Source organism: Notolabrus celidotus, chromosome 23 (assembly GCF_009762535.1).
Source record: "Notolabrus celidotus isolate fNotCel1 chromosome 23, fNotCel1.pri, whole genome shotgun sequence".
NCBI classification, from domain to species: domain Eukaryota; kingdom Metazoa; phylum Chordata; class Actinopteri; order Labriformes; family Labridae; genus Notolabrus; species Notolabrus celidotus.
In genome coordinates, this window is record NC_048294.1 from 16429245 (window position 1) to 16454285 (window position 25041).

At 40.3% G+C, this 25041-nt stretch overlaps 1 protein-coding gene across 1 annotated transcript in view; it reads right to left on the reverse strand.

Moving 5' to 3' along the window:
* adamtsl3 (ADAMTS-like 3) overlaps positions 1-25041 on the reverse strand; it is a 130800-nt gene that overhangs the window by 68731 nt on the left and 37028 nt on the right. The window contains exon 3 of the mRNA XM_034676020.1: positions 7307-7423. Coding sequence (XP_034531911.1) covers positions 7307-7423 — 117 coding nt within the window. The remainder of the gene's footprint in view (positions 1-7306; positions 7424-25041) is intronic.

Sequence of the window (25041 nt, forward strand, 5' to 3'; positions counted from 1 at the left end):
GAGGCCATTTTGAAATCACACTAACATACTGTATATGAAAGTTTGTTAGCTACAAGCATTTATGTAGCTGGAGATTTACCTGTTTGGCATTACTGTGTAACACTACTAGATGGTAGTGTTACAATCTAGGACAGTGGACTTGCAAGAAGTCCATTCTGCATTCTGCTTAATCCTGCTAAATTGCTAATCCCATCCGTCAAATGCTGTTTAATCTAGGCATGACTTTTTGTGCATGTGTTTATTTTTTTAACATGTAACAGAGGTATTACAGAAACCCAAGATAACTCTGCTTGATAGTTCTACTTTCACCACAGGACACATTTAAGTCCACAAAGGTTATATGCACTGGCGAAAAAGTAAGCTACTTTCACAACATCAAAAGCTATGAAACCCCCTTAAAGCTTTAACTTGAAGTGGTGTTATCACTGGGGGGCAAAGCACGTAGTGGAAAAAAAGACTTGAGCCTAAACATCCTCTTTGCCTGCCAAAACCAACATACCCATCCTTTTAATGAAGACAAATGAAGTGTTTAATTGTGCAAGACGGTTGCCCTTTCCACCTGGCGCTGCATGAAAAACACAGCTGCCAAGACGGCATGCAGCTGAGCAGTGGGCCTCTTTCTCTACGAGCTGCTGCTCCCTCGGCCACTGAGTGCCCCCCCGATTACCACCCAAACTGGCCCTTGGCCCCACTCGCCCAACCTCAATTACTTCGAACCCTGACACCCTGCCAAAAGGCGGAACCGTCTCAGCATTTGTTCGCCCCGAAGGTTTTTAAAAAAGGCAAAGAAAAATGCCCCTGACTGTTTCTGCCTAAGGTGCAATTGAGCATGTAAAAACTTTAAGGCCTGTATTGCTCGGCATGTGATGAAGTGAGAGAGGCAGATGAGGCAAAAAGAAAAAAATGTGTAAAAGAAAAAGAGAACATTAGAGGGAAGAGGTGAGAAAATAAAACAACAGTGCAAAATGGGCACAAGAGCCATTCCATGAAACGTGTGATGACAGGCAAAGTGGAAGTGTCCTCACAGTCAGCCTCAAGTCATTGCTGCAAAGTGGGGTTCTAATGACTGTCATTACCAAACACTTAGCTGTCACAACCTGTAATATCCTGGCAGTTATTAGTGGGGACAACACAATGTTTGACCAGTAGCAACAATCAGTGTATCCTGGCCCTCAGAGGGTAAAGAGGTTTAAAAGCCAAAGCAAGTATGCAAATTTTGCACTGTGTTTGCATTATAGTTGCATTCATCGATACAAATAAACAACTGGTATTGTGTAGCCTTCCTTTAGTAGTTTTTTTTCTTCATTTTTGGTTTATAATTCGCATTCCCAGCCCAGAAAATCCTCTTTCATTAAGCCAAGTATCAACAAAAAAGAGCTCACACACCACTGAATCGTGCCTGCACAGCCCAAAAAAAAAAAATAAGCAATTAGCCGGAGAACAAAGTCCAACATTCAGTAACAGGAGCTAAATAAATCCAAGTTAACAGTTAGCTTTGTACCATTTTGTAAAAAGTTATTCCAAAGAATTAAAGGCAGCATGTTTACATGTTAGAGACTATAACATCTTTTGACAAGACTGAAAGGTTTCATGTAGCAGAGAGTTGTTCAGTGCACCCAGGATAATCTTCACAAACAGACAAATACAAGTAGAAACACATGCATACACACATACACACACACTCGTCCAGTACATGAAGGATCACCTTTCAGTAACCCGCTTTAAAGATGTCTGTTGACAGGACGATCATATTTGGTGTCTAGACTGCAGCCAGCTGAGGAGAAACCCCTGTGCTGCGTCTCTCTGTCTTTCTTCTGTTCTTTTTCCAACGGCTCTTTTCTTTTTTGGTTTTGTCACTGTCAATAAAGTCTGCAACACCTTTTATCTGTCCTCCTTTGCTTTGTTTTGTCCTTTCATTTTTATCTGAAATTCGTTACGAGGCTAAGCTGAAGTCGCCACCTGTGCAGTGCAGTTGGAGAAATAGGTTGTCAAGAGATTTGGTTTCATTCTGCAGAACAAACAATTACAGGTTCAAACATCTGACAATGTTGGAGTCCTGCCACTTTCTAAAACTTGTCCTGCATGTTTTGAGGGAGTCATTGCTCTTGAAGCTGCTTGAGGTCAAACTAACACCATGGAAAAGTTCATTCATGGCCAAACAATGAGTGGGAATCTTCGTGGTAAAATTTATGAGCGGCTTTTCTGTTTATCTTCACTGTCTTACTCATTCAGACGACTTCCAAAGAACAAAAAGACTTTCTCAGACTGTGCCGCCAACATTTTCACCATCAGACCCCACACACACTTTTATTCAGGACCTTCTCAACGGAACAAACGTACTTAATATTTGTTTATGAGTGCTGACAGTGTTGACGCTCTACAGATGCTTTCTGCAGCATAATAAATTTGGCTTAATTTAAAAAGGTATGTTAGGCTTTAGTTGTTTAAGACAGCTCAATTCCATCCAAGTAGCTCATGCATAGGCTGCCAGGAAAAACACTTTCCCTCAGAGAGAACAATTCATCTGTAGACCTCTTAGGGGAATTGGGTAAAGGGTGCTGGGAAGGTCAGTCTTATTGCTCACCGGCTGACCCTGGCACATACTCATAGAAGTACAAAAAAAGAGAATGTGAATACACTTTGGAGTCTGAGATCGGCCTCCTGGGCTGCTCGCTAATTAAGCTGCATTTGTCTTGGCTTGGAATCAAGCTTAATATTGAACAGTGATCCAACATGGAACAGCACTACAGGCATACAGAGACCCACAACAACACAGTGCTGAAAGGAGGTACAAGTGTGGCTCCTGGGAGTCTGCAGGCTCCATATCTGAATATATTTTAGTATCAAATGTTTAGCAAAAGCTTGTCCTGTCATTCTAAGGTGAACACAAGAATTTGATGTAAAGTTATGCAAGATGAAGACAGTTTCTTTCATATTTTCTTCACTGTCATAGCATCAGACTGCCGCAAGCGCTCATTCTGTCATGGTTCTGTCAAACACATAGAAAAGTGAATAATGGAGAACAAAGACAAGGAGGGTGAAATCAGCCATCTTACAATTGAAAGGAGCTATTGAAAAGAAACTGTATCTAAATTAAAAAAGTGGTATAAAAGGAACGTTTTACATGCTAGAGCAAGAGCCAGGAGGCAGTTAGCTTAGCTTAACAGTTTAGCATTGTGTAAAGACTGGAAGCTGGGGTAAAAAGTCAGCTTGGCCCTCTCAAAAGTTCACAACACCACTAAAGCTCATTAATCAAACAAAGACTGATTCTCTTGGAAATATTATTATTCCGTTTCTTTAATCTGGAGTTAGATTAGAAGAACCATATCACCTGGCCCAGTTAGCTAAGCTAGATAGTTAGCCAGCTGTTTTAGAAAAACTAGTTTAAACAGCAGAGGTAAACTGAAAAAAAATCTATTTAAAAGGAGATTGTAAACATATTGTTCAAAGTCTATTCATGTAATAGTTAAAGTGATGAAATACATATTAATTTTGATTGCGTATTGTTTGAACAAAGAACGACCCCAATTGTTAAGACATTTGTTAGACAAGCCGGGTAGTCCCTCTCCTCTTTAGAGCAGAAAAGAGATGTCCATAAATTTAAAATGAATGTCAAATTTTGATAAGTCAAACCACATGACAGTTCTCCACTTCGTTTCAGTCCATCTTAAATTGGCCCGACGCAAGAGAGGTTGCAGGAACATCTCTGGATCATGCTTATATATGATTTCCTATTTACATGGTACACTTTTAACATGCATCTGTGGATGCAGTAACATGCAGTGAAGAAGTGTTAACAAATAATGGATTTGGAAGTGATTTTGATCCCACGCTGTAATTTGCACTGCAGAGTCATGTCTTTTTCTAATGCAGTGTTGTCTGAGACACCAAATATCACAGCCACCCAGTATTTGTTTTCTGTCTAGTCCCTTTAGCAGAGATTTTTTTTCCCAGGTTCTCTGAATCTTTTAATGATATTATATACTGTAGATCAGGGGTTCCCAAACTTTTCAGCCCGGGCCCCCCTCAATTTTGGTGCCAAAGACTCGTGACCCCCACTGTCCCTCAAAGTGATTTAATGTGGCTTCATTTAGCTGGTCTGCAGAAAATGACCCTACCTATATGAGCATGTATCTGTGTTTCCTGTGTCGTTACGAATTAGCCTACTGCTGCTGATGCTTCTGATAATTAACTGTTCACTAACCCTAAACTTAGGAGTCACCTGACAAAAAGAAAGGCAGAAAACTCATTATATTTTCTATTTTCAAGGTTTTATTTCAAGTTTAGCTACTATTTTTGTAGATATTTTTTACTTGAATTGGTCAAATTTACTATTTTTGGATAATAAAAAACAAAAAAAAACAACAACATTCCAGAACACATCTCACGACCTCACATTTGTGTCTCGCGACCCTCCAGGGAGTCCCGACCCACACTTTGGGAACCCCTGCTGTAGATCATGATATCCCTAAATTATTTAAAATTTTGGCCGGAAAAATATTTTGAAATTGTTGAACTATTTGCTCACACGTTCTCTCATAGTGTGGTGAACCTCCTCCCATCCTTACGTCTGAAAGACTCAGCCTCTCTAGAGTGCTCTTGTTATACCCAGTCATGTAAATAACCTGATGCAAATTAACCTACTTGTTTGGGAGATGTTCCTCTAGGCCTTTGTCTAACATGACATTGCTTTTTCAGTGTTTTGTTGTCCCTGTCCAAAGAAAGCATACGAGTACATTCAAAATTATGTTGAATGTATAGTAAAGGGGAATGTGTAAAAGGAAAGAATACTGCAACCAAACTCATTGATGAAAGTGAAGAAAACCATAAAGAGCAACTGAATCATGGATGGCATGAATACAGCATGTGGGAGTGGATATAAAATTACACTTTGTATGATGTTTTGGTTTGAACACTGGCTCATGCAAATTCAAGAATTGGCTTGAGGTCAATGCATCATAAATCATGCTGCTACTTGGTCACAATAAGAAATCCCTATGCTGTAAAGATAGCTGTTTGTGGTTTCTAACTACAGTACTAAATGCATGTCCCATTGCATTTTTATTCTTGACTTCTAACAGAGATTTCAGATGGTTTTTCCATTAGTCCTGCCTTTGGGATGTAAAGAGCTTGTTAAAGTCAAATATGGATTAAAATCCTGTTAAATATCACTTTATGATTTAGGTATGGAAAAATGAACATGGATATAAAGCTTAATGATTCAAAAAGAAATGCTGTTAAAGAAAGCATGTCCAGAAAGAGCCCTGATCCCATCTTAAAACTGAATATGACCTCTGTAAGGTTATCCTACACATGAGAATGCTCAAATAAGCCCTCCTGATCCTGCTTTAAAGTGTGATTGTGAGTTCAAGCAGATCATCTGTTTCAAAAGAAAAGTCACTATATTAGATCAGCGTTCAAAGGGTGTGTAGGGGGCCACTGAGTACTCTCTATGTTGAGGTCAAATGATCTTTCAGTCAAGCGTGGGAGCTTGTGAAGGGTGCAAAGAAAGGACATTTGACCTTTGAGTGGTTCATAAACAGTAGTATGTACATATACCTACAGGATTTCAAGGGCTATTGCTGAGTGCTGCACCCTTAAAAAGCCTGATTCAACAGCAGTTTTTCTTTAGAAAAATGCAATGCATGTTACAATGATTTGAGGCTTTTTGTGTAACACTGCTCAACTCTAAGCAACTTGGAGAAACGCTCCAATAAAATCAATTTATCAGCTGAGCAAGGTCCTCTTCTAACATCACATGTCTAAAATTTTAACAATACAAAAGTAAATTGCCATGGAACACCAATTACGCAACACTCGTGCCAATTAAGTGCTACTCAAATGTGCAAAGGATAATATACTGTACATGTTATTTATCACATTTATAATGTTCTACATGTTATTTTTGGCATTGTGCTGTTAAAAAACCACAAACAGGAAACAGGATCAGTGGTGACTCACATTTGTAACAAAGCCTCTGGTTGGTAGAAAGGATGGAACATAGTCTCTGACTGGTCACGTGACTCAACACAAGGTATATGAAGATGTGGCAATGGACTGCTAATAGTTAACATTGCTTGAGATTGCATTATGTACCTCATTAAAGAGAAATGAACACACTGTAACCCTATTCCAACAACAGAGCTTTCAATTATCAAAAGACTCATTGAGGCAACTTGATTAAAGGGAATTACAATAATCCAACCTAGAGGAAACAAATTTGTGGGTTTGTTTTTTCTGTATTTTTTGTATGCAGGAGTTAAAGATAATCAAACTCCTCGATTTCTGAGCAAGGGTGCTGGATTTCTGCTTATTCAGGTCTTAATGTCTTTAAGACATGCTTCTAATTTGGTTAACTGATTAGTTTCTTCTGGCCTATTTGAGATGTACAGTTTATCAGATCGTCATCTGCATACAGTGAAAATAACAATCCGCTTCAAAGCAAAATAAAATTAGTAACTTCCATGTAGCTCCCCATCAATATTGAAGACACAGTAAACTCTTTGATGTTCATACAATACTGACCTAAAAGAATCAATATTTTGAATAGTAATTCAAATTAAACATATAATATGTGATACTTGCAGAAAAGTTATAGTAATTAAAAAGTTGCAAGGTCATGAATAAGGTGCAGGGATTGGTTAGATTTGCATGAAATCCCTGATTGCAATTTCCTTCAGGGACATATGCAACAGAAAAACAAGAGTACAAACAGTCTGCTCATTTACACAACACCCCAAATTCCACCTGAAGCTTGGATTCCAGTCAGTGATAGTGTGAACCTTTGATCCTGACGAAATTTAAGAGGAAATTGTCAAAACTGGTCAATCTCATCACGAAGGAAGGATGATTGATTTCAATGATTAGAGGACTCAAGCCCCCCTCCACTCATCCAATTGGACAAAACATCTGGGTGAGAAACCAGCTGAAACAAACTCATGCCTCACCAAAGCTGTTGACAGAGTCGGAGCAATGTGATGCAAAAAAAAATCCTTGCAAATGTATGTGTGCTACATTTCTGTGCCTATCTGTGTGTTTGTGCTACCCTGTTTTACATCAACCTAGGTCAGCCCGCCCTCCACTCCCAATGTCCCACGATCATCCTTCATCTGTATTCATTAAGAGGTGTTATATGGCTATTTTTTCATTCCTCCGCTGTGTGTATTATGTAAACACACTGCAATAGATTTATGGGCTTTTTTAGTGTTAACTGACATCTCATTCTTCAAGGAGTTTGAGATTTTAAGTAAACGTGATAGTAAGCTGGAGGAGATCTCCAGTAAGTGTTTTCTGACCAGGCACTTACAGGGTCTTCTGGTTTCTGGCTGCCATCATGAAGAGGCTCCTCTGGAAGGTGGTCTCGACGAATTAGAGTGAATTCCCTGATGAAAACTGCATCCCCATTGTTGTTCAATACAGCAACCTGGAAGACAAAGATTAGAGTTGACCTGTCATTCATTTCACACCCCTTTTAAGTGTGAGCAAACACCGAAAGCTTATTTCAGTTAGGACCGATCCAATCACATAGAATTATAATTTTCATGCAAAAAGTTATATTTAGAAGAATGGCTCTGTTCTGAGAGCTCCCTGCTCTTCCACTTGCATACTTGGAATGCAAAAGCCACACACCTACCCTCAGTTTCATGTGTATACATAAAAAGCCAAAGTAGAGAGAGAGGCAGCAAAGACCCATGGGGTACAGAACAAAGTGACAATATATATGAGGAAGCAGGAAGCATAGACAGGATAGGGCAGTTTAAACAGAACACCGTTTTGACTTTTGCCAATGGGATGCATAGAAAATAATTGGCTGAGCTGTCAGCTGATATGGGCTGGCGTTAGGATCAGCTGATGAAGTGTGTTTTAGGGAAGCAAGACATAGCATCGAGCCATGTTTGGAACCAAGTTGTTAAATTAATCTAATATGTGTTAATGTGATAATATTCTACATAAACATATTGTAGATCAGTGATATACCTTTATAGATGCATTCAAAGAATTAAATGAGGTTTATTGCTCAATAAAGCTGAGTTCTAGACCTGCTAAAGTGTGCTTTACATTCCTGTCAGCACCTTGCGAGTACTCAAGAGGAAAGGATTTTTGACATGCCAATAATTAGGCAGCAATTAGTTGGGTACTATAGCAAAGCAGTGGATTTCTACTTTCCCAATATCTCCTTTATTTTTGGGGAATAAAACATATTAGTATCATTCATAGATCATATAGGCTATGGGAGGATAGGCCAACTTTTATGGGCTCCCACTTCCTTTTCCATACTTTGCCATTGTTCACGGTCCGACTAGCCGAGTCCTGTACTCTGACTGTCCAAAAGCAGATTTTGAGCAGGACTTGTATGCAGATTTTTGTTTATGGAGAATATTAAAAAGCTCAATCGTCATCAGGGGACCACCTTTGGGTTCCCGGATTGTATTACGGTGGATTACATTCCTCTCTTTTTGCTTTCCACACAGACTGTTTCCCAGCACACAGTCAAAGCCTCCAAATATGATATTGGTCAATAGTACTTGGACTACAAACGCAGTACAAATGAAATCCAGAACACTTCTGGTACTAACATTCAGGCCTCCGCCTACAGATTCAGCATTTTTATGCAAGATCAGTAAATCGAGATTACAACAGAAGCAATGTTTTATTGCAGATTATTGAAGAATGGATTCTTTTTTATGAAGTTAAATGATACAGTAAAAGAACCGCACACAAAACCCAAGCCAACTGATGCAACAAGGTCTTTGTTATTCATACCATAGTGTTTCCACCAGCCCATGCCATTTCACCACTGTACTCTGGAGAAATGGTAATGGTGGGAAAATGAGTGAATTGTAATAAAAAGTCTGTTTCTGTTTGCAATCTGTTACGAAGTGCCTTTTCTTGTGGTTTTGTGCTCTCAGCCACACATCCCTCGTGATGGGGGGAATCTCTGGAGGAATTCACAGCGGAGGAGATCTGATATCAGAAGACACATTAACCCACCTCTCTGAGGAGACAGTGGGGGGCTGGGGGGCATCTTGGATAGGGCCCATTAGCTGCACAGCGGGGCCCGCATTTTCCAGGATGCACAAATTCACAATGCAGGGGCCCTCAGCTGCTCTCCATGGGTCATAAACACCCTGTCATGGCCCGGGTCAACTGCCTGCCTCCCGGGTTAGTGCCAAGGGAGAGGGAAGCAGAGGAGGGGATGTGGGTTTGGGGTACTTGATGTTCTTTACATTGTGGGGGGTTATAGATACTCAGTTGTGGGGTGAAAAAAAATCAGTGCTTAGCAACTGTTGCAAAACTGACTCGAGTTTTGTGTGGGAAAGAGCCACAGAATGGACTCTTAAATAAGACAAATCAAATCTGGTCTAAATCCCAACACTCAGCACTGCTTAGCTGCCGTCACTTAGACTGTGGAGGCATCTGTAACAGCACATAACTCAGTGAAGTAGAATGTCGGCGACAGTCTGCTTAGATGACCAAGATCTTACAAGTGCATTTTTGTTGGGTGGGGATGTGCTCATGTGGCAGCTGTTGGCCACAATGTACCATTTTGATTTATAAAAGGTAAATAAGATTACACTTTACATTGAGTTAGTTGGAATTGGGTCTGCAACTCTGGAATAAGACAACTTAGTGTGAAAAAGTGATCTTCCACCAAGGAGGACATGACAACATGCATTACAGCAAATGTCATAAAGAAAATGTTTTTCTGATTGAGCAAACAGGTTCAAGGCTTCTAAACTATAAACTCTAGAGGCTTTAATGCATGCAGCATGGGAAACCAAATAACTGTACAGAAAAACCTTTATCAAAATATGGCTGAAAATTGGATCCCTGATTACAACATGACATCTCTGCTAACATGGCAAAGTTTGCAGTGAAGGATGTCCTCCCTGACACTGATGCTGAAAACTTAAATGTTGCACAAATATAAGCCAGGGGTAAAGCAAACATAAGGCAAGGACACGGATGTAGAGAGAAATTTTGCTGGTGTGTGTGTCAGCTAAGATGTACCGAAAACCACTTAAGTGACCAGATGTCCTTGCTCAAGGCTAAATTGAGGCCCGGCTGAGATGAACATGCAGATTGCGTCTTTAGCGGGAGATTTTTTTCTTTTCCTCCATCCACAGAAATTATTTTCTCACACTCTTTTAGAGTCTTAACACCCAAGAAATCTGACATCCACTTCCTTGTCATTCAAGTTTGCATCCATCTTCCCAAAAAGACGTGCGATTTGCTAAACCCAGACTTAGCTACAGGCTAATGGAGCATGTCAGCTAAAACTCTTACTTGAGTCTTACAATATATTTTTCTTTAAGAAAACAATCTGGCTGTCCAGTGTCAATGTAAAGCATCCTGCACAGCTCCACTGGATAAAACTATAAGGATCTGGCAGATGACTAAATGTTTCCAACGAGGTCCCAATATAGCGATGGGGTTGGATTATTATGTAAAGAAAAGACATATTAGACATTGACAACACTCTAACTTTGCAAACTGTACCAACACAGAAACTAACTTAGAAGTATTTGCTGTGCCAAATGTGTTTTAACTTGTTAGCTTCTTGGATTACATGGATTATATTACCCTATGCAGAGGTATTGACATTCTTGTACAGCAAAGCCATTGTATAGTGGAGGTTAGGGGTACAATTTTTGGTTAAATGTAGAAACTTTCATCACAAAAGTTACCAACTATTGTTTTGGTGCTTAATCACAACCATGATTTTCCCCCTAGCTTAATTGCTCTCAGCAATGCTAGCAGCATAAATCAAGTGTTTTTCACTGATCAAGGCTGAGACATCCCAACAAATATCAAATCAAGTGCCTCAAAATTTTGTAAATATATTCAACATCCCCAGAGGACAAATCTTTATGTCTTGAAAAGTCCTGACTTTTCATCTATTGCCATGGGGTTAAAGGTCCTGATATGGCTCCTGTGGTGACATAACGATAGGAGTGGTTTGCATAGGCATGCATGAAAAACCACTCCCACTCCTTGAGTGATTCTGCTTCCTCCTATTTTGTTTTGGTTTTGCTTCTGTGTTGCAGAGCCAAGATATCAAAGATTAGAGCCAGACATGCCAACTGCTCTGTTGTTGGTTACAGAAATCAACACACGTCTATATTCTGTCCCACCACTGACCAAGGAAATAGTGGTTGGATTTTTTAGCATCAAAATGCCTATTGCAGTTGATGCTCCTTTGTTTGTTTGTGCCAACCACGACACCTCTGATTGCTTTGACTACAAAAGTCAGTACAAAGCTGGGCATTCTTCGAAACTGACCCTCATAATAGATCTTTACCAACAGTTTGTGACCCAACAAAAGCAGGTGTGCAATCAGTAAGTGTCACCACTTTGTGATAATATTTATCCTTTATCACAAGAAACGTAAGGCTCGATACTGACATTGTTTCTTCTGGAACACTCGCCACATTTGTTTTTGTGGTTTTTTTACCCATGCAACTATCTGCACTAGTCTGTACTCTCCCTCCGCAACATTCAGGCAGCCAATCAAAGCAAACTATAAAGTTGTTCATCAGAAAAACTTTACAGGTTGATAAGATCTAAATGTAGTGCTTACTGCTTGGTCAAGTGGCCAACAAAAAAAATGCAGATTGTGGCTTTAAAACTGTGATAGCTGTATAGACTTCATCATAGGAGCATTAATCACACTATAGTTGCAGGAACAAATACAGATACATTTAAATCCTTCCTCTTTGATCAAAAATAACATCTGGATGAAACTATACGTCTTATACAGCTCTACGATATAAACTCAGCTTTTAGAAGACTTCTGTGAACTGAAGTTCAGGGTGACAGCCAGCTTTAACACCAATGCATGGAGTCTTTTTCCTCTTTGGGAACTAATGACTGTGCTACATTCTCAAGAAGCATGAACTTACTCAGGCAATGTTTGAGTTTATTTGAAATGAAAGTGACAGAGGTTAAGAAAACACACACTCCTGGTTTCCAGGGCTGCCCATGATTGAAAGAAACAACTCCAACAGGCATCCCAATCTCCAAAGCTCAATATGCAAGGCTCCAGTGTGTGGGTGTGTGTATGTGTGTGTCAATGTGACAAAGGCCAAGGGTGAAAGTAAAACAGGGAACCAGGCCGGTGATTCATTAACCTCCGAGGCGAGTTGGATTTCAAAGAGCACGGCCTGACCAGGGAAGGGGAGAGGAAGTGGACTCAGGGGCAGGTCGGGTCTTCAAAAGCACATAATCAACAGTAATAACACCAACCTGATATTATAATTGAGCTTTCCTATAACGTGGTGCCAGCTTCCAATGTTTGGGTGGAAACTGTGAAAGCGAGTGACTTTTACCATACTAAACTAGGCCAAAAGCTAGGCTTGTGTTTCGTGCACTGCTGCCTTTGATTAATAAGATTCCTTCCGATGTTTAGATAAGGACACCCCTTTTTCAACACTGACCCTTGTCTGAATGAAACCTTAGAGGAAAAGATATTTTTGCTAATCCACTTTCAAGGGGATTTATGTGAGCTTTCACTTAACACATTTTGGAGGAGGAAACATTTTGGCCTTCGTTTCCTCTCCGTCTCTGCTTCTCTTTCAAAATGTAGGAAAAAGGTTGCCCTTTCACTCATCCCAGGACTTTAACTATATCCACTCCTGGCCCCCACACATAGATGTGTTAGGGAATTTTTCAGCACACCACATAGAAACCACAGAAGCACGAACCACTTAGCTAAATATATTATAATTAGCCCACAGACCAAAGCTACTCAAATATTATGACAATGATAAAGGTAAGATTCATTAAGAGTAAGACGGTCTTGGCGTGCTTCAGCCAACAAGACACCCTTCAGAGTATAAGAGGAAGAACACACTGATGGTTACACAGGATACCTGCGATGCAACAACCCATGACTAAGCTTTCTGGGAAACTAAAATAAGACTCCACTTTCATCACATTCTCTGATTCCTGATGGATTGGTTTCTTATCTTAATGTTTTCCCTCAGACTGCCTTTGAAGATGCACCTACCTCCCCAAGTTTTCTGCCAGATTTCTCTCAACTTAATTTACATGAACTGATATCGTCTCCCAAAGTGCAATCCGTCCCACAAGCAGAAGGAGAGTGGCAAGGAGCTCAACTTGTCTCCACTGTAGCCCTTTTCAACTCAACAGCACATGGAATGAAGCCTCGGGGGAAAAGAAAATCTATCTTTGATAGAAAAAAAAAGGTTCTTTAAGCTGTCAGCACATCCCTTTGCGTTCACGCTCTGTCACTCCCATGTTTTAATGTCTCATAACGATGCGTGGCACCGTTCTAATGATGCATGAGCACATCTCTGACCAAGCCTTTCAAAGTCTTCATGAAACAGCACGCCACATAATCGTTTGATGTATTTTCGCTGTTGTAACAAGATACTAGTGCAGAACTTCATGCTGGTACATATCTTAAGTCCAAAGTTTAAAATAAATGGAACAGAAAACAGGTTCAATAAACGGGGACACAAGAAGGCTTCAAAAATCTTTTATAGGATTATTTGCAGGGAGTTTTGTCAATAGTTATACATCACACCAACCGTAGTGGCACAAGCTGAAACTGAAATAGCTAACCTTTTCCCAAATGTTCCTTCAAACAGCTTTTCAATCTTAAGGCCTCTAGCCAAGCTAACAGCTATGTGAGTCAATATGAGGGGGTAGCTTGAGCTAAACACTAACAGTATGCTAACTACTATCAGTACATCAATGTACTTTCAGTATGATACCCACTCAAAATAATCTTACTAAGAGGTGCCTGTAACAGCTATGTAAAGCTGGACACAATACTTCAGTTTGCTAACTTAAGGCTGGTTTGTACTTCTGCGTTAGCCTCACACAGCAGTGGTTGAAGCGGACATGAGCACCAATGGAGCGCTGCCTGCAAGCTAGTTCAGGCAGACAACTTGAGCTGCGCTCATTCATACTGACATGTCATCATCCTCCCTATCAGCTGACCTCAACATCCTCTCATTTGGCAGTCTATTTAAGCTGCAAGTCTCCCTGTCTCTGCCTCTGCTTTGCAAGTGCTCCTGCTGTCCTGCTCAGTGCTGTGTGAAAACTTGGTACCCACTTCCTCCCCGGCATCCACCTGCGGGCTCCGAGAGGGGTTAGTCCTATCTCATTACTCCTAATGTCTGCATTTAAATAATCTACAAGGAATAATGAGGTTCGGAGCCCATACGCCAAACACAATACTGTATGCTGCAATAAACTTTAACTTAAGTAAACGTGAGTTGTCTGACTGAACTTACTCTTGCGTCGATGTGTCCGTGTCGTGCAGAAATACTTCGCTGAAACGCTTGAGGGCAGTGTGGTCTCTCTGATAGTCCGGTCGCCTGTTTCAAGCCCCGCTACATTTTGTGTTTACTTTTTCAGAGCTATTCCAAGCGAATTATCACAATTTACAGCTGATACGTGTTGCTGTTTATCATACAGCAATGTTTACAGGGACAAATAGAGAGGGGACATTGGAGGAGATGAAATACACAGTCATTGTGTTGCGATCCCGGAAGTGCTGTAAATGCAGGAACTTCTATGCCGACAAACGGACTAATCAATTGGCTTGCAGTCTGCATTACATTTTGGAGGAGCTGCGTGTTGGCTATGTGCGTAGGCCACTGCATAGGTATGGGGCTATGCAGACCTACGCGTGTAGGCTACGCCATCGATTCGACACAGAAGTAAAAAACAGGCTTTACAAAGGCAAAGCTAACACTGATGTTGGATGAAGTTTGCTGGTTTTTTTTTTAAATGCTTGTCAAACTGCTCTGCAGAGCAAATTGTGCTATTTAAATTAGCCATTACGCATTTATTAGAGCATTTTATTTTTCATTTGAACAAGCTGCTTTTTGCTAGCTCGCTCCAAGAAGTAAGCTGGTTATAAACTGTGAAATTTGTATGGACTCCTAATTAAAATGATAAGGACTTACTCCCTCCATCCAGCTCAATAATATGTGGATAGACTTTAGTGGCATCAGGATGAGACCCACAGCAAAGTTCTGTGCTGTACAGAGTGGAGCTGCATTAGGTAATCTCAGTCACAACCAGGTGGGAAACTGAAGCAAACTGCACAGACTTGCAGAACTTTTTGGGCCCTTAAATATCATTAGAGACATTTTTTTGTGAATTAGACCTTAAGACAGAGCAGATAGAGGGGAAAAATGCTGCACCAGTCTTAGTGCTATCAACAGCTTCAATCCCTTCTTAAATTCCCCCGAGTTTATACAAGATGAGTTTACAAAGCCCTCTAAATTCAACATACATCTTGTTTTTGTTATTTTAAACCTGTGCATAAAGCTTCAAAAAAAGAAAAAGATTTTAAAGTTTTTTGCAAAGCTATCTGCTCGCCTCAGCTGCAGATGAGAGTGGTGTTAATCTTTTAATCTGTTTTTTTTAATGAATAATTATACTTCCTCAAAGGTAGCACAGCTATTACTTTAATATTGTGTTGTATTAAATTACCAGCTCAGATTTGTTCTGTAATGTTTTTTTCATTGAAACGAAGGAAAAGATTTCTCAGAGTTGGAGGCTGCTAACTGTGTCCCATGGTTTTCTGAAGCCTACACAGCAACAGGATAACTCATCTAAAGAGGTCATCATCGATCATTTTAAACCATAGTTGTCACCAGCAATTTTTCTTCAACTATCCACTGGCTTTTGTGAGAATCTCTGTTAAGCCGCAGAATATCAGCCTGCAATGCAAACAGAGACCAAATACTGTAATGCTCATGCCGGCTGTGCCCTTACAATAAATCACAAGTCCACACTCCTGAGCTGACCACAGGCTGACTGCAACATGAGCGCTTGACCGGTTAAAGGGCACAACATTAGCAAATAGCATATTTCCTGCTAAGTCGACGGGTTAGTCCACCTGCTGACCATGTGTGGGGCCACAAGAGCTGAAATTGGAGTTTCTGCTTCAGTGGAGAGCTAATTATGTGGTGGGACACCCCAACGCTGACCTATCCTAGTTTACAATACAAACAGAAGGAGCTATGAAATCGAGTGCCACAGCCTTTTGTATCCCATTAGCCAGCAGGAAGACATCTCCATGCAAAAACAGCTTCACTGCCAACATTAATCGCTGCACCAGACGTGGTGCGGTTTCCCCACTCAGGTAACGACAGCTATTATATTTAATGTGGAGGTTTTTAATGAGGTCTTCAAAAGAGTCCTGACAGCTCAAAGAGCAGTAGGGAGCCCCACGACAACGCCAGCACCGGAACATTCTGTAAGACCGCAAAATCAAAAGTGTTTTTCTTATTAATACGATACATACTGTATACCGCAGCCACTGTGCTCATGATTAAGCATGATTCTTCTAGTAATCTTACTGAAATACTGTAAAGCAGGAGCACCACAGTGAAGATAGAAGAATAGATTGATCTCTATGGAATTCAGCTTTTGACCTGGTGAAAAAACACTACAGTTGAATAGTTTTCTCAGGACTTCTGAATAACAGGTACACTGTTTAAAACCAGTAGTGGGAAATAGATGCCATTTTTCAATTATTGTATAGATGTATATTACTTTTGTCTGGATTTTTTGAAGCTGCGAAAGTTAGTCAATTACTGATTCTGACTGATTAAAACCCATAACAAGGGTTATAATTCTGTATAGCAAGAGCAATGCCAGGGAAGACCTGATCACACACATCCTATATGTAAAATCAATCATTCAAAGGACTCTGACATGTTTAAAAAGTTTATCATTTCACCTCTTTCAGTTGACAATGTGGCAAAAAACACAATTTCCCAATAGCATCAATAAACAGCACGGAGGTACATTTTAACATTGCTTTCCATTTACTTGGATAGCACAAAACCCTCAAGCAAGGGATGTTAAAACACGAAAGGAGCTGAGTGAAAGAGGCTTCCACTAAATTGAAGAAAACAGACATGAACCAAACAAACCACAACACAGTATGGGTGGTCGCTTCACAGGACTGGTTGAGCGAAAAAGAGAGTCCCATCAGAAAAGTTATGGGGAACGGGACTTTATAAATGTGCTGCTGCTCCTTTTTGCAGAATGTCAACTGAAAAACCCTAATGTTTTACTTTTCTACAACGAGTGTGATGAGTCAAGCAGTTGCTGGGTTGATTTTGTCATCCTGCAAATGAACCCGAGACCATCTCTTCAAGTAAGTCTTGGCTCGCTTCTTTTGTTCTGTATCAGAGTGCTATGCTGTGCTCACATATGTTCAAACCAAGAAGGAAAAACAGCACATGTTTCGTGACACCTCCAGGTGTGAAAGCTCCCTTCGTGTCAACTTGTGAGACAAGACCCCTCGCTGCTTGTCTGTTTTCGAAACGGACTGCTACATACTACCTACTAATGTAGTAGGCAGTAGGTACTGCTTACTACATACTGGGTTTGAATTTAGTCTGCAGTATGACTGTTCTGTTTGATCTGTGTTGCAGTACGCCGGGCCAGACGTCACTGAATTTCCGGTTTCGGAATGCGGAAATAAACAACGGCCAAGCATCCACTTGTGATTTAAAAAGTTAGGAAGTGGTTTATATGTAATTTAATATTTTTCAAAGCATATAAAAACTGAGTTCCCTCCGTCAAAAAAGAAAAAGTGGAACGAGCGCTGTGCATTGTGGGAAACTGGAGACTGGTTCGATGCATACTGTGAAATTTTCCCGAATCAGTAAGACATCCGGGGAGTTTTGGCATACTGCAAATTTTGCTCTTGTTCACTTACTACATACTGAATTTTGGCCAAATCAGTATGTACTGCTAGTATAGTAGGTGGTTTCGAAAACAGCCAGAGTCTTGTCCCACCCAGTTTGGATTCCATTTTGCATAATCACCCACTCACTTTTCATTATCCTGTACTAAATATCGAAATTAATTGGGTAAATTGTTTCTCTCCAGACTCACAGAGGTTTTCATCAAACTATGTACCTATCAGTTTGTACCCACTATTTTAGCATCTTTTAGCTCATTGTTTTGGTTTCAACATCCACATTGTTCAAGTTTACATCACCGCTCTCAACCTTTCTGCAACAGGAAGCTATCTTAGCAAAAATCTCTATTAACTTCACTTTTACCTGACTACACAGAGCCAAACAATCTTAATTGGAGACTAACTTGAGAACATATTAAAATATGTAGGTGCTACTGAGCCAAAATATCTTAAATCAGGAGCAGTTTGAGACCAAAACAGAGCCAAAAGTAGAGTAAAAACTGTTCTTAACTTAGTCTGGTCATCGAGTGCTTTGTTTACACTGGGATTGGAGTTTTTCTTTACCTTCTTGACATCAAACTGATTTATGCAGCTTTGAAATAAACTATAAATGATTGGCTGCTGTTTGGCAGACAAATAACTCTGTCTAAGGGGGTTAAGAAAAGTCTCTGAAAACAGCAAAGCATGACTAGGCTAAAGTGGGACTGACACTTCTGACTATAGGTGGACACAGTATACAGTAATTGGAAGAAAACACTGAGAGAGAGGCACACAGTGGTTCCCATGGCTTTCTAGTGAGGGCAGAGGGATGGAGGACACATCCGGATACATCATGTCATTTCCTCATACCAGTTCCTGCTGCAGCAAGATTCTGTACCCGACACAGAGGGAATGTCACAACAGGATTTAAAAGCTACAAGATGCATGTTCAACAACTTAACATTTTGAAGGCAACACATTGCTGTAGAACATGGAGAACATCCAGTAGCAGACTGTGATTACATAAAAGAACTGAAAAGCACCAAAGAGGATTTAAGTCCTAAATCATCAAATTCTTCAATGTTTCCCTTGTGGTCCAGCATCAGCGAGCCAAGCTCTCCGTCCAATGAGTGAAGAAAAGAAGCAGCTGAGAGACCTCAGCTGGAGTCAGTACTGACATAACAACTCTGCTCTAACACATCCACCCAGTTTGCATCTTCCATCACACCCACTAAAACACATAAAAAGCCACTTGTTTCTCTGACTACTGCCCCTGTACGTGATGGATGGCCTTGGCTCCATTTTTTATAGCTGATTCCAGCATGTAACACAGGCTGGGTAGTTATGTAAGAGTGTGAAACTCAAGCAAGGGTGGACAATCATGACCAAATCACGTTTAGACAGGGGAAGACAGTTTCTCAAAATTTGACCTATGGCTCACAGAGGAGCAACCAAATACATCATTAACTTTCCCACCAAGAGGAGGTTTAAGGAAAAGGTGGTTTTAAGAAGAGGTTGGCTCAGTCTTCAGGAGACGGGGTTCTTGTGTCAGTTTGAAGCAGATACTTGCGGTTATGAAAAGTTTGATGACTCAGGTTAATGTCTCTTCATTTCTCTCCGTCACTGCAAAATCAAAAGCAAACTGTGCTGTAGGAGCTGCAGTTGTTAACAGTTCTGTCACTGGTGGCATAATACCCTTATTTAAAGCATGAAATAACAAAGCAAACTTCTGAGAAAGATGAACACTTGAACGTTAATCAGCCTTAGAATTATGATAATAATCAAGGTTAAAATTGTTCTTAAACTTTTATTTGTTTAATTAATATTTTGTTTTGACTTTTAATTTCAAATTTCAGTTAGTTTAATTTGTCTTTAACGCTGGATTTTTTTAGTTTAGTTTAGTTTAAGAGTTAGTTTTAGTTTTTGTAACACAGGATACTCATCAGGGGCGAGACCCAAAATGACCTGAAAATATACTGTGTAGAAAAAAACTCACTACATCTTTCTAGACTGCTTGTTCGTGTGTACTTTGCCGCAAGAACATTGAGTTAATTAGCTCAGCAACAGGTGGATCCATGCAGAACGGTGGATTCTGGTGATGGTATATAGGGAGACCTATCACATTATTAACATTCAGTGAAGAATACTCTGTCCCCGTATCGTAATGTTTCAAAGAAATATCTCAAACAAGCTCTTCAAAATGATCCTTTAGTACATCAAATAATAAAAGGAAAGGGCTTAAAATTCTGCTGCTAAGAGGTCTGGTCACAATTGAACTCCTGGTGCTGCTCCTGAGACAGATCGTAAAGACAGTGTCAGTGGGGTTGCTGTCATCAAAGATGAAAACTAAGGAAATTTTCTCTCCCGTTTCATTTTATTAAAGTTAGTTTTTTTTAACTCAGGATACAGTTCTAGTTACTCATATATTTTTTGTATAGCCAGTTAATGAAAAAGTTAAAAATTTTAGTGTTTGTTATTTTGTTCGTTTCCATTGGTAAATGGTGAATGGACTTGTACTTATATAGCGCTTTTCTAGTCTGTCTGACTACTCAAAGTGCTTTTACACACTACTCGTCGCATTCACCCATTCATACCCATTCACTCACTGATGGTAGAGGCTGCTATTTAGTGAGGGACCATCAGTAGTAGCTAATCTCATTCGTACACATTCACACACCTCTGAACAACAACGGGAGCAATTTGGGGTTCAGTGTCTTGCTCAAGGACACTTCGGCATGTGACCGCAGGAGCTGGGATCAAACCGCCAACCTTCCATTTGATAGACCGACTCTTCATACTGAGCCACAGCTGCCCATGGTGATGATAATAACTTTGATAAGAACTACTTATAACAGAAACCATGTTTGAGGGAACTTTGACGTGTTTTAATTTTGTAGTTTGACCCTTTTACCATCTGTGAACATGGACGATGCGGATTTAATGACCTTTACTGCAGCCAGCAGGGAGAGCTCAAACAATTTTGGCTTCACTTCGGGAGTTCAGTCATGTCATCCATCTTTTTACAGTCCTGGGTACAGCCTTACTCTTGTTGATTTTCTTCTGTCTAAAATACTGTAATTTAGTCAAAAATATCCTGACCAAGTGCAAGACAACTGGTTTTAGTTAAACATCTATTCCAAATCACACTGTCTTAAACAGCAAAGTGCGAGGTACTATAGCATACTATCACATCAACACAACACTAGCATCAGTCCAACCACCAGAGATAGACTGGAGTCGGTAGCAGCTGTGTGACAGCTCTCCCTCACAGCCTTTCATTAGTGGGATCAATTGATTGGCCCATCTGCACTTTCTCTTCAGTGGTGCTAAGCGTCCGTAACCACTGACTCCTATTAGTAATGAAGCTGTGTGCTATGGCAAGTTTGTGAACACGAGACCGTCCGCTCTGACAGACAAAGAGCTACAAAGATGGATGGTGTTGTGGTGTGTTAAAGAGAGCCATAGCTAAGCAGTGGATTTCAATTTCAGAGTACCAGTCATAACCATGTCCTTCACTCACACACCACACAAATACAAACATCTGTCCTCCTACATCATATCAATTCACAGAAGGATTAAAATTGACAGCTGGGTGGCACAATTACAACACAATGTTCCACTCATAGCAGGCCAACGAGTTCACTGTTCAGTACATGTGTGCTGCTGCACGGTTGATTCAAAACACCAGGGTAATTTCACACATAAAGGTGACTGTCAACTGATGATTGATGAGAAAAGTTTATATGGGCTTTTAGTGGAGCCCTTGGACTTCTTTTCATACCATCCATTCAGCCTTTTAGCCACTGTGCTTATTACAACAGTGGAATCAAATGGTGGTGTTTTGTTTTTTTCTTAACTCTATTTTTGGGCTTTTATGCCTTTATTGAGCAATACAGGACAGTGGACAGAGTAGGAAACTGTGAAGAGAGAGTCGGACATGTGGCAAGGGGTTGCTGGCTGCCCACTTTGAGGACTCTAGCCTGGATACATGGGGTGCCTGACTTAACTGCTTATGCTGAATTCAGACCACACATTTAACCCTCAAGTTATGTTCGTTTCTTAGGGACAGCAATAATGTTCCTGGGTCAACTTGACCCGGAGCATATTTAATGATCCAAAAGTGTCCGTGTGATTTTTCTCTCTGCCTTCCATGATTTGTTCTGTCACGCCGGTGAAGTTGACCAATCAGCAAAGTGCGCTCTGCATGAGCAATAGTCATGAGTGTAAATAAACAAAATGGCAAAGCAATAGAAGAGTGGTGAAGTTGGTGCTGCGAGATGGAACTATGAGACAGTAGAAGTTTGTTAAGTTTTGGCAGCAACATACCTTCCTTTATGATGTGTCGTCGAGGGATTACCACAGCAGACCAAAAAAAGAGATATGTTGGCGAAAACAGCAGATGGACTTCAGCAACCAAGTGAGTAACTGCAATTAGCATTTCGCCTAGCCCTGTCTCTTTTCAACGTCATCACATCTGTCATAATGATTGTGTCGTCTGTCATGTCTGTTGGTGAAGTCACCGCACAAATGTATGGCTCTGTGATCGCCAATGACCATCCTAACAGACAAACAGATTAGGCAGTCTGATATCAGCATTAGCCAAAGTGGTGCCCTGGTATTAAATATTGTAAAATTGTTTCAGATAAATTAAAAAATAATTGTGATTCTGCATACTCTCTTTTTTAATGCAGTTATCGAGTGTAGCTAGCGATTACAGATAAGAGACTTCCAGTGAAGACTTCCTTTTCCTTACACAACATTGATTAAAGTGCAATTACCAACTCCCAACATTTCAGATCATGTCTGGGAAAACTAATGCTTTCATTTTGTGGTTCATTTCACCCCTGGAGGTGTGTACATTCATCTGTGTTTGGGCAAGTCTCAGTTTCACTGTTAATAGTACGCTTTCCAAGGTTTGACTTCAACAGGGGAAGAAACCCTCTTTTAAGATGCTTGTTTGATGCTTGTTTAGATCACTCAGAAATCTGGACTCTGTTTTCGGGGTACAGCATCAAACAGATTCATTGTTCAATTTTAAATTTTGATCCAAAATGAATAGTTAGCTGCACTTGCATGCAGATATCTGTTTTATAATCCATCTGATAAGTCAATACAACTCAGACCACAAACAGACTAAAAAAAAAATACAACACTTTCACACTTAAATCCAGGACCTCACCCACATATTCTAAAATTCTATCTGGAACCTGTAAATAGAGATTTTGTAACATGACATAGAGTCAAACAATCCAGCCAATCAACAATCTTTGTGGACCAAGCTGCCCTTTTCAGTCCAAAAGAAAATATTTCAGCAAAATTGGTAGGAGTAAAAGTTAAAGGTTACGCAACCAGCTCATTTGATAAGGAGGAAGTTCATACTGACCTAGGAGCTCATGTTTACTCCATCGTTCTTCAGTTATAAAGACACACGTTATCTCAAATGAAAAACATTTCCTCATCTTTAAGACCAATTTCAATTTGAATTGCTTTAGCGTCCAAAATAGATAAAACACCTTTCTTAAGTCTTTCTGTAATATACAGTTCATTGCCAATGTGTTAGAAACAACTTTCTGTTTAATAATATTTCTTTCCTGTGGTGCAGCATATTCCAGCTTTTGGTGAGTCTGGCTGTTTTGGCCTATTTACCAGAGGCCAAAAATCAAGTAGCACTCTCAAATTTGGCAATTTCTCCAGTTTTATCCATTGATTCAATAAAACATGCCATAGTACGCCTCTACAGAATTGACAATGGCAATATCCCAAACATAGATCCCTCCATGAAACGCATGCAAAGCTGTCCATGCCAGACCTCCCAGAAGACCAATCCTGTAAACCATGTCTTTTCTGAAAAGACAAAAAGCAAACCAAGCAAGCTGCTGGCGTGAGTTTCAACCACACATCACTGAGGAGCCAAACAGACTCAACATTGGTGGTGTTAAGCAAGGTACAAGCAAGGAATTTATTACTAGTACGTGAGATCCAGAGAAAAGCTGCTAAATGTGAAGAGCCTATTCTCATTCCACAGAGAGGGCCAACAAATTTGTTCCGCCGAGTTCCCTCAACTGTTTTCGTCGACATCTACATGCGCCATGAAAGCCCTGGTCCTCTCCAGAGCGCCGTCTGCGGTTACAGCCAAATCGCTGCTGCATTCCTGCTCCCAAATTAAGCCCCACATTTGTGGAGTGGCCTGACCATTGAACAATCTCAATTTCCATATTTTGTGGCATTCTCAAGCCCTGATCTCATCGGGCTGGCAGAGAGGCAAATAATGAAATGCTGCCCTGCTTGTAGCGTGGCATCTTTAACCACTCAGGCCTCTGCTCCATAACCCGTTCTACATTCATCAATTTTGCTTTGCATTACTAGAAGCCAGCTGCACAGTGGGCACATAGTGCAAAGAATTCTGGATGTTTACTAGTAAGCTACATTTTCTGCCTGTTTTTTTGGACTTATTAAAGCGCACTTTCAACTGCTTTTTTTTTTTACAGTATGCAAGTGGCCACATTATTCAACCCTTAGGAATTGTAGTCACGGGTATGTCTAATTAACCGACTAAAACAAATGCTGTACATGTGGCTCTCAGGCATGTTTGTGAATTAGAAAAACCCAAATCATCAAGTATGGCCTACAGGGATTTTCCTTGAGAGTTTGTTGGCGATTACGTTCTTGTAAGCCAAAATACTCTGCAGTCTCAGGATGATACACGACCACATCATTGAGGCTGGTAAACCTATAATTATGTTTATTACATAAAGTGTTTTCTTCCCTCAATTTGCCATAGAAACTGATGATTTATCTTACATGAAGCTATGTTTAATGAGGGCACGTCTTTGTGTAACCTTAAAGTACAGTACAATGCAAGCCACTGTTAAAGAGCCTCTGCAGCCAAAGAATCTTGTTCATATGCGTGTAGTAATGCTTGTCAATGAGTGACTGATTGGCTATGGGAATGGAGATTTTGCATGTCCATGAGTGGCCACTTCCATCGTGACTGAGATTTATGAGGTAGAACTATTTCCTTTTTGAGGTTTAGCTTGGGCTTTTGTGCCTTTATGGACCCTTTCAGGGCTGACGTCACAAAACGCCAGTAGTCTTAAAATGTTGTCTTGTTGTGTTGCTGGGTGCCAGGATGGAAGGAATAATAGTAATTTCTCAAAATGGAAATACTACCATTTACCAGCTGTCACCAAAAACAGAGACAACTTTGGTGAAACGTGATATGACAGAAGACTGGATAAAGAGGATCATCAGAAATGCTGGCGTTTACAGTGCACACTTCATATATCATGTATTTACTGTTGTATGGATGGATGACATAATGTATATGGAGTGTTATAATTACCCTCTAATCAGAAGCT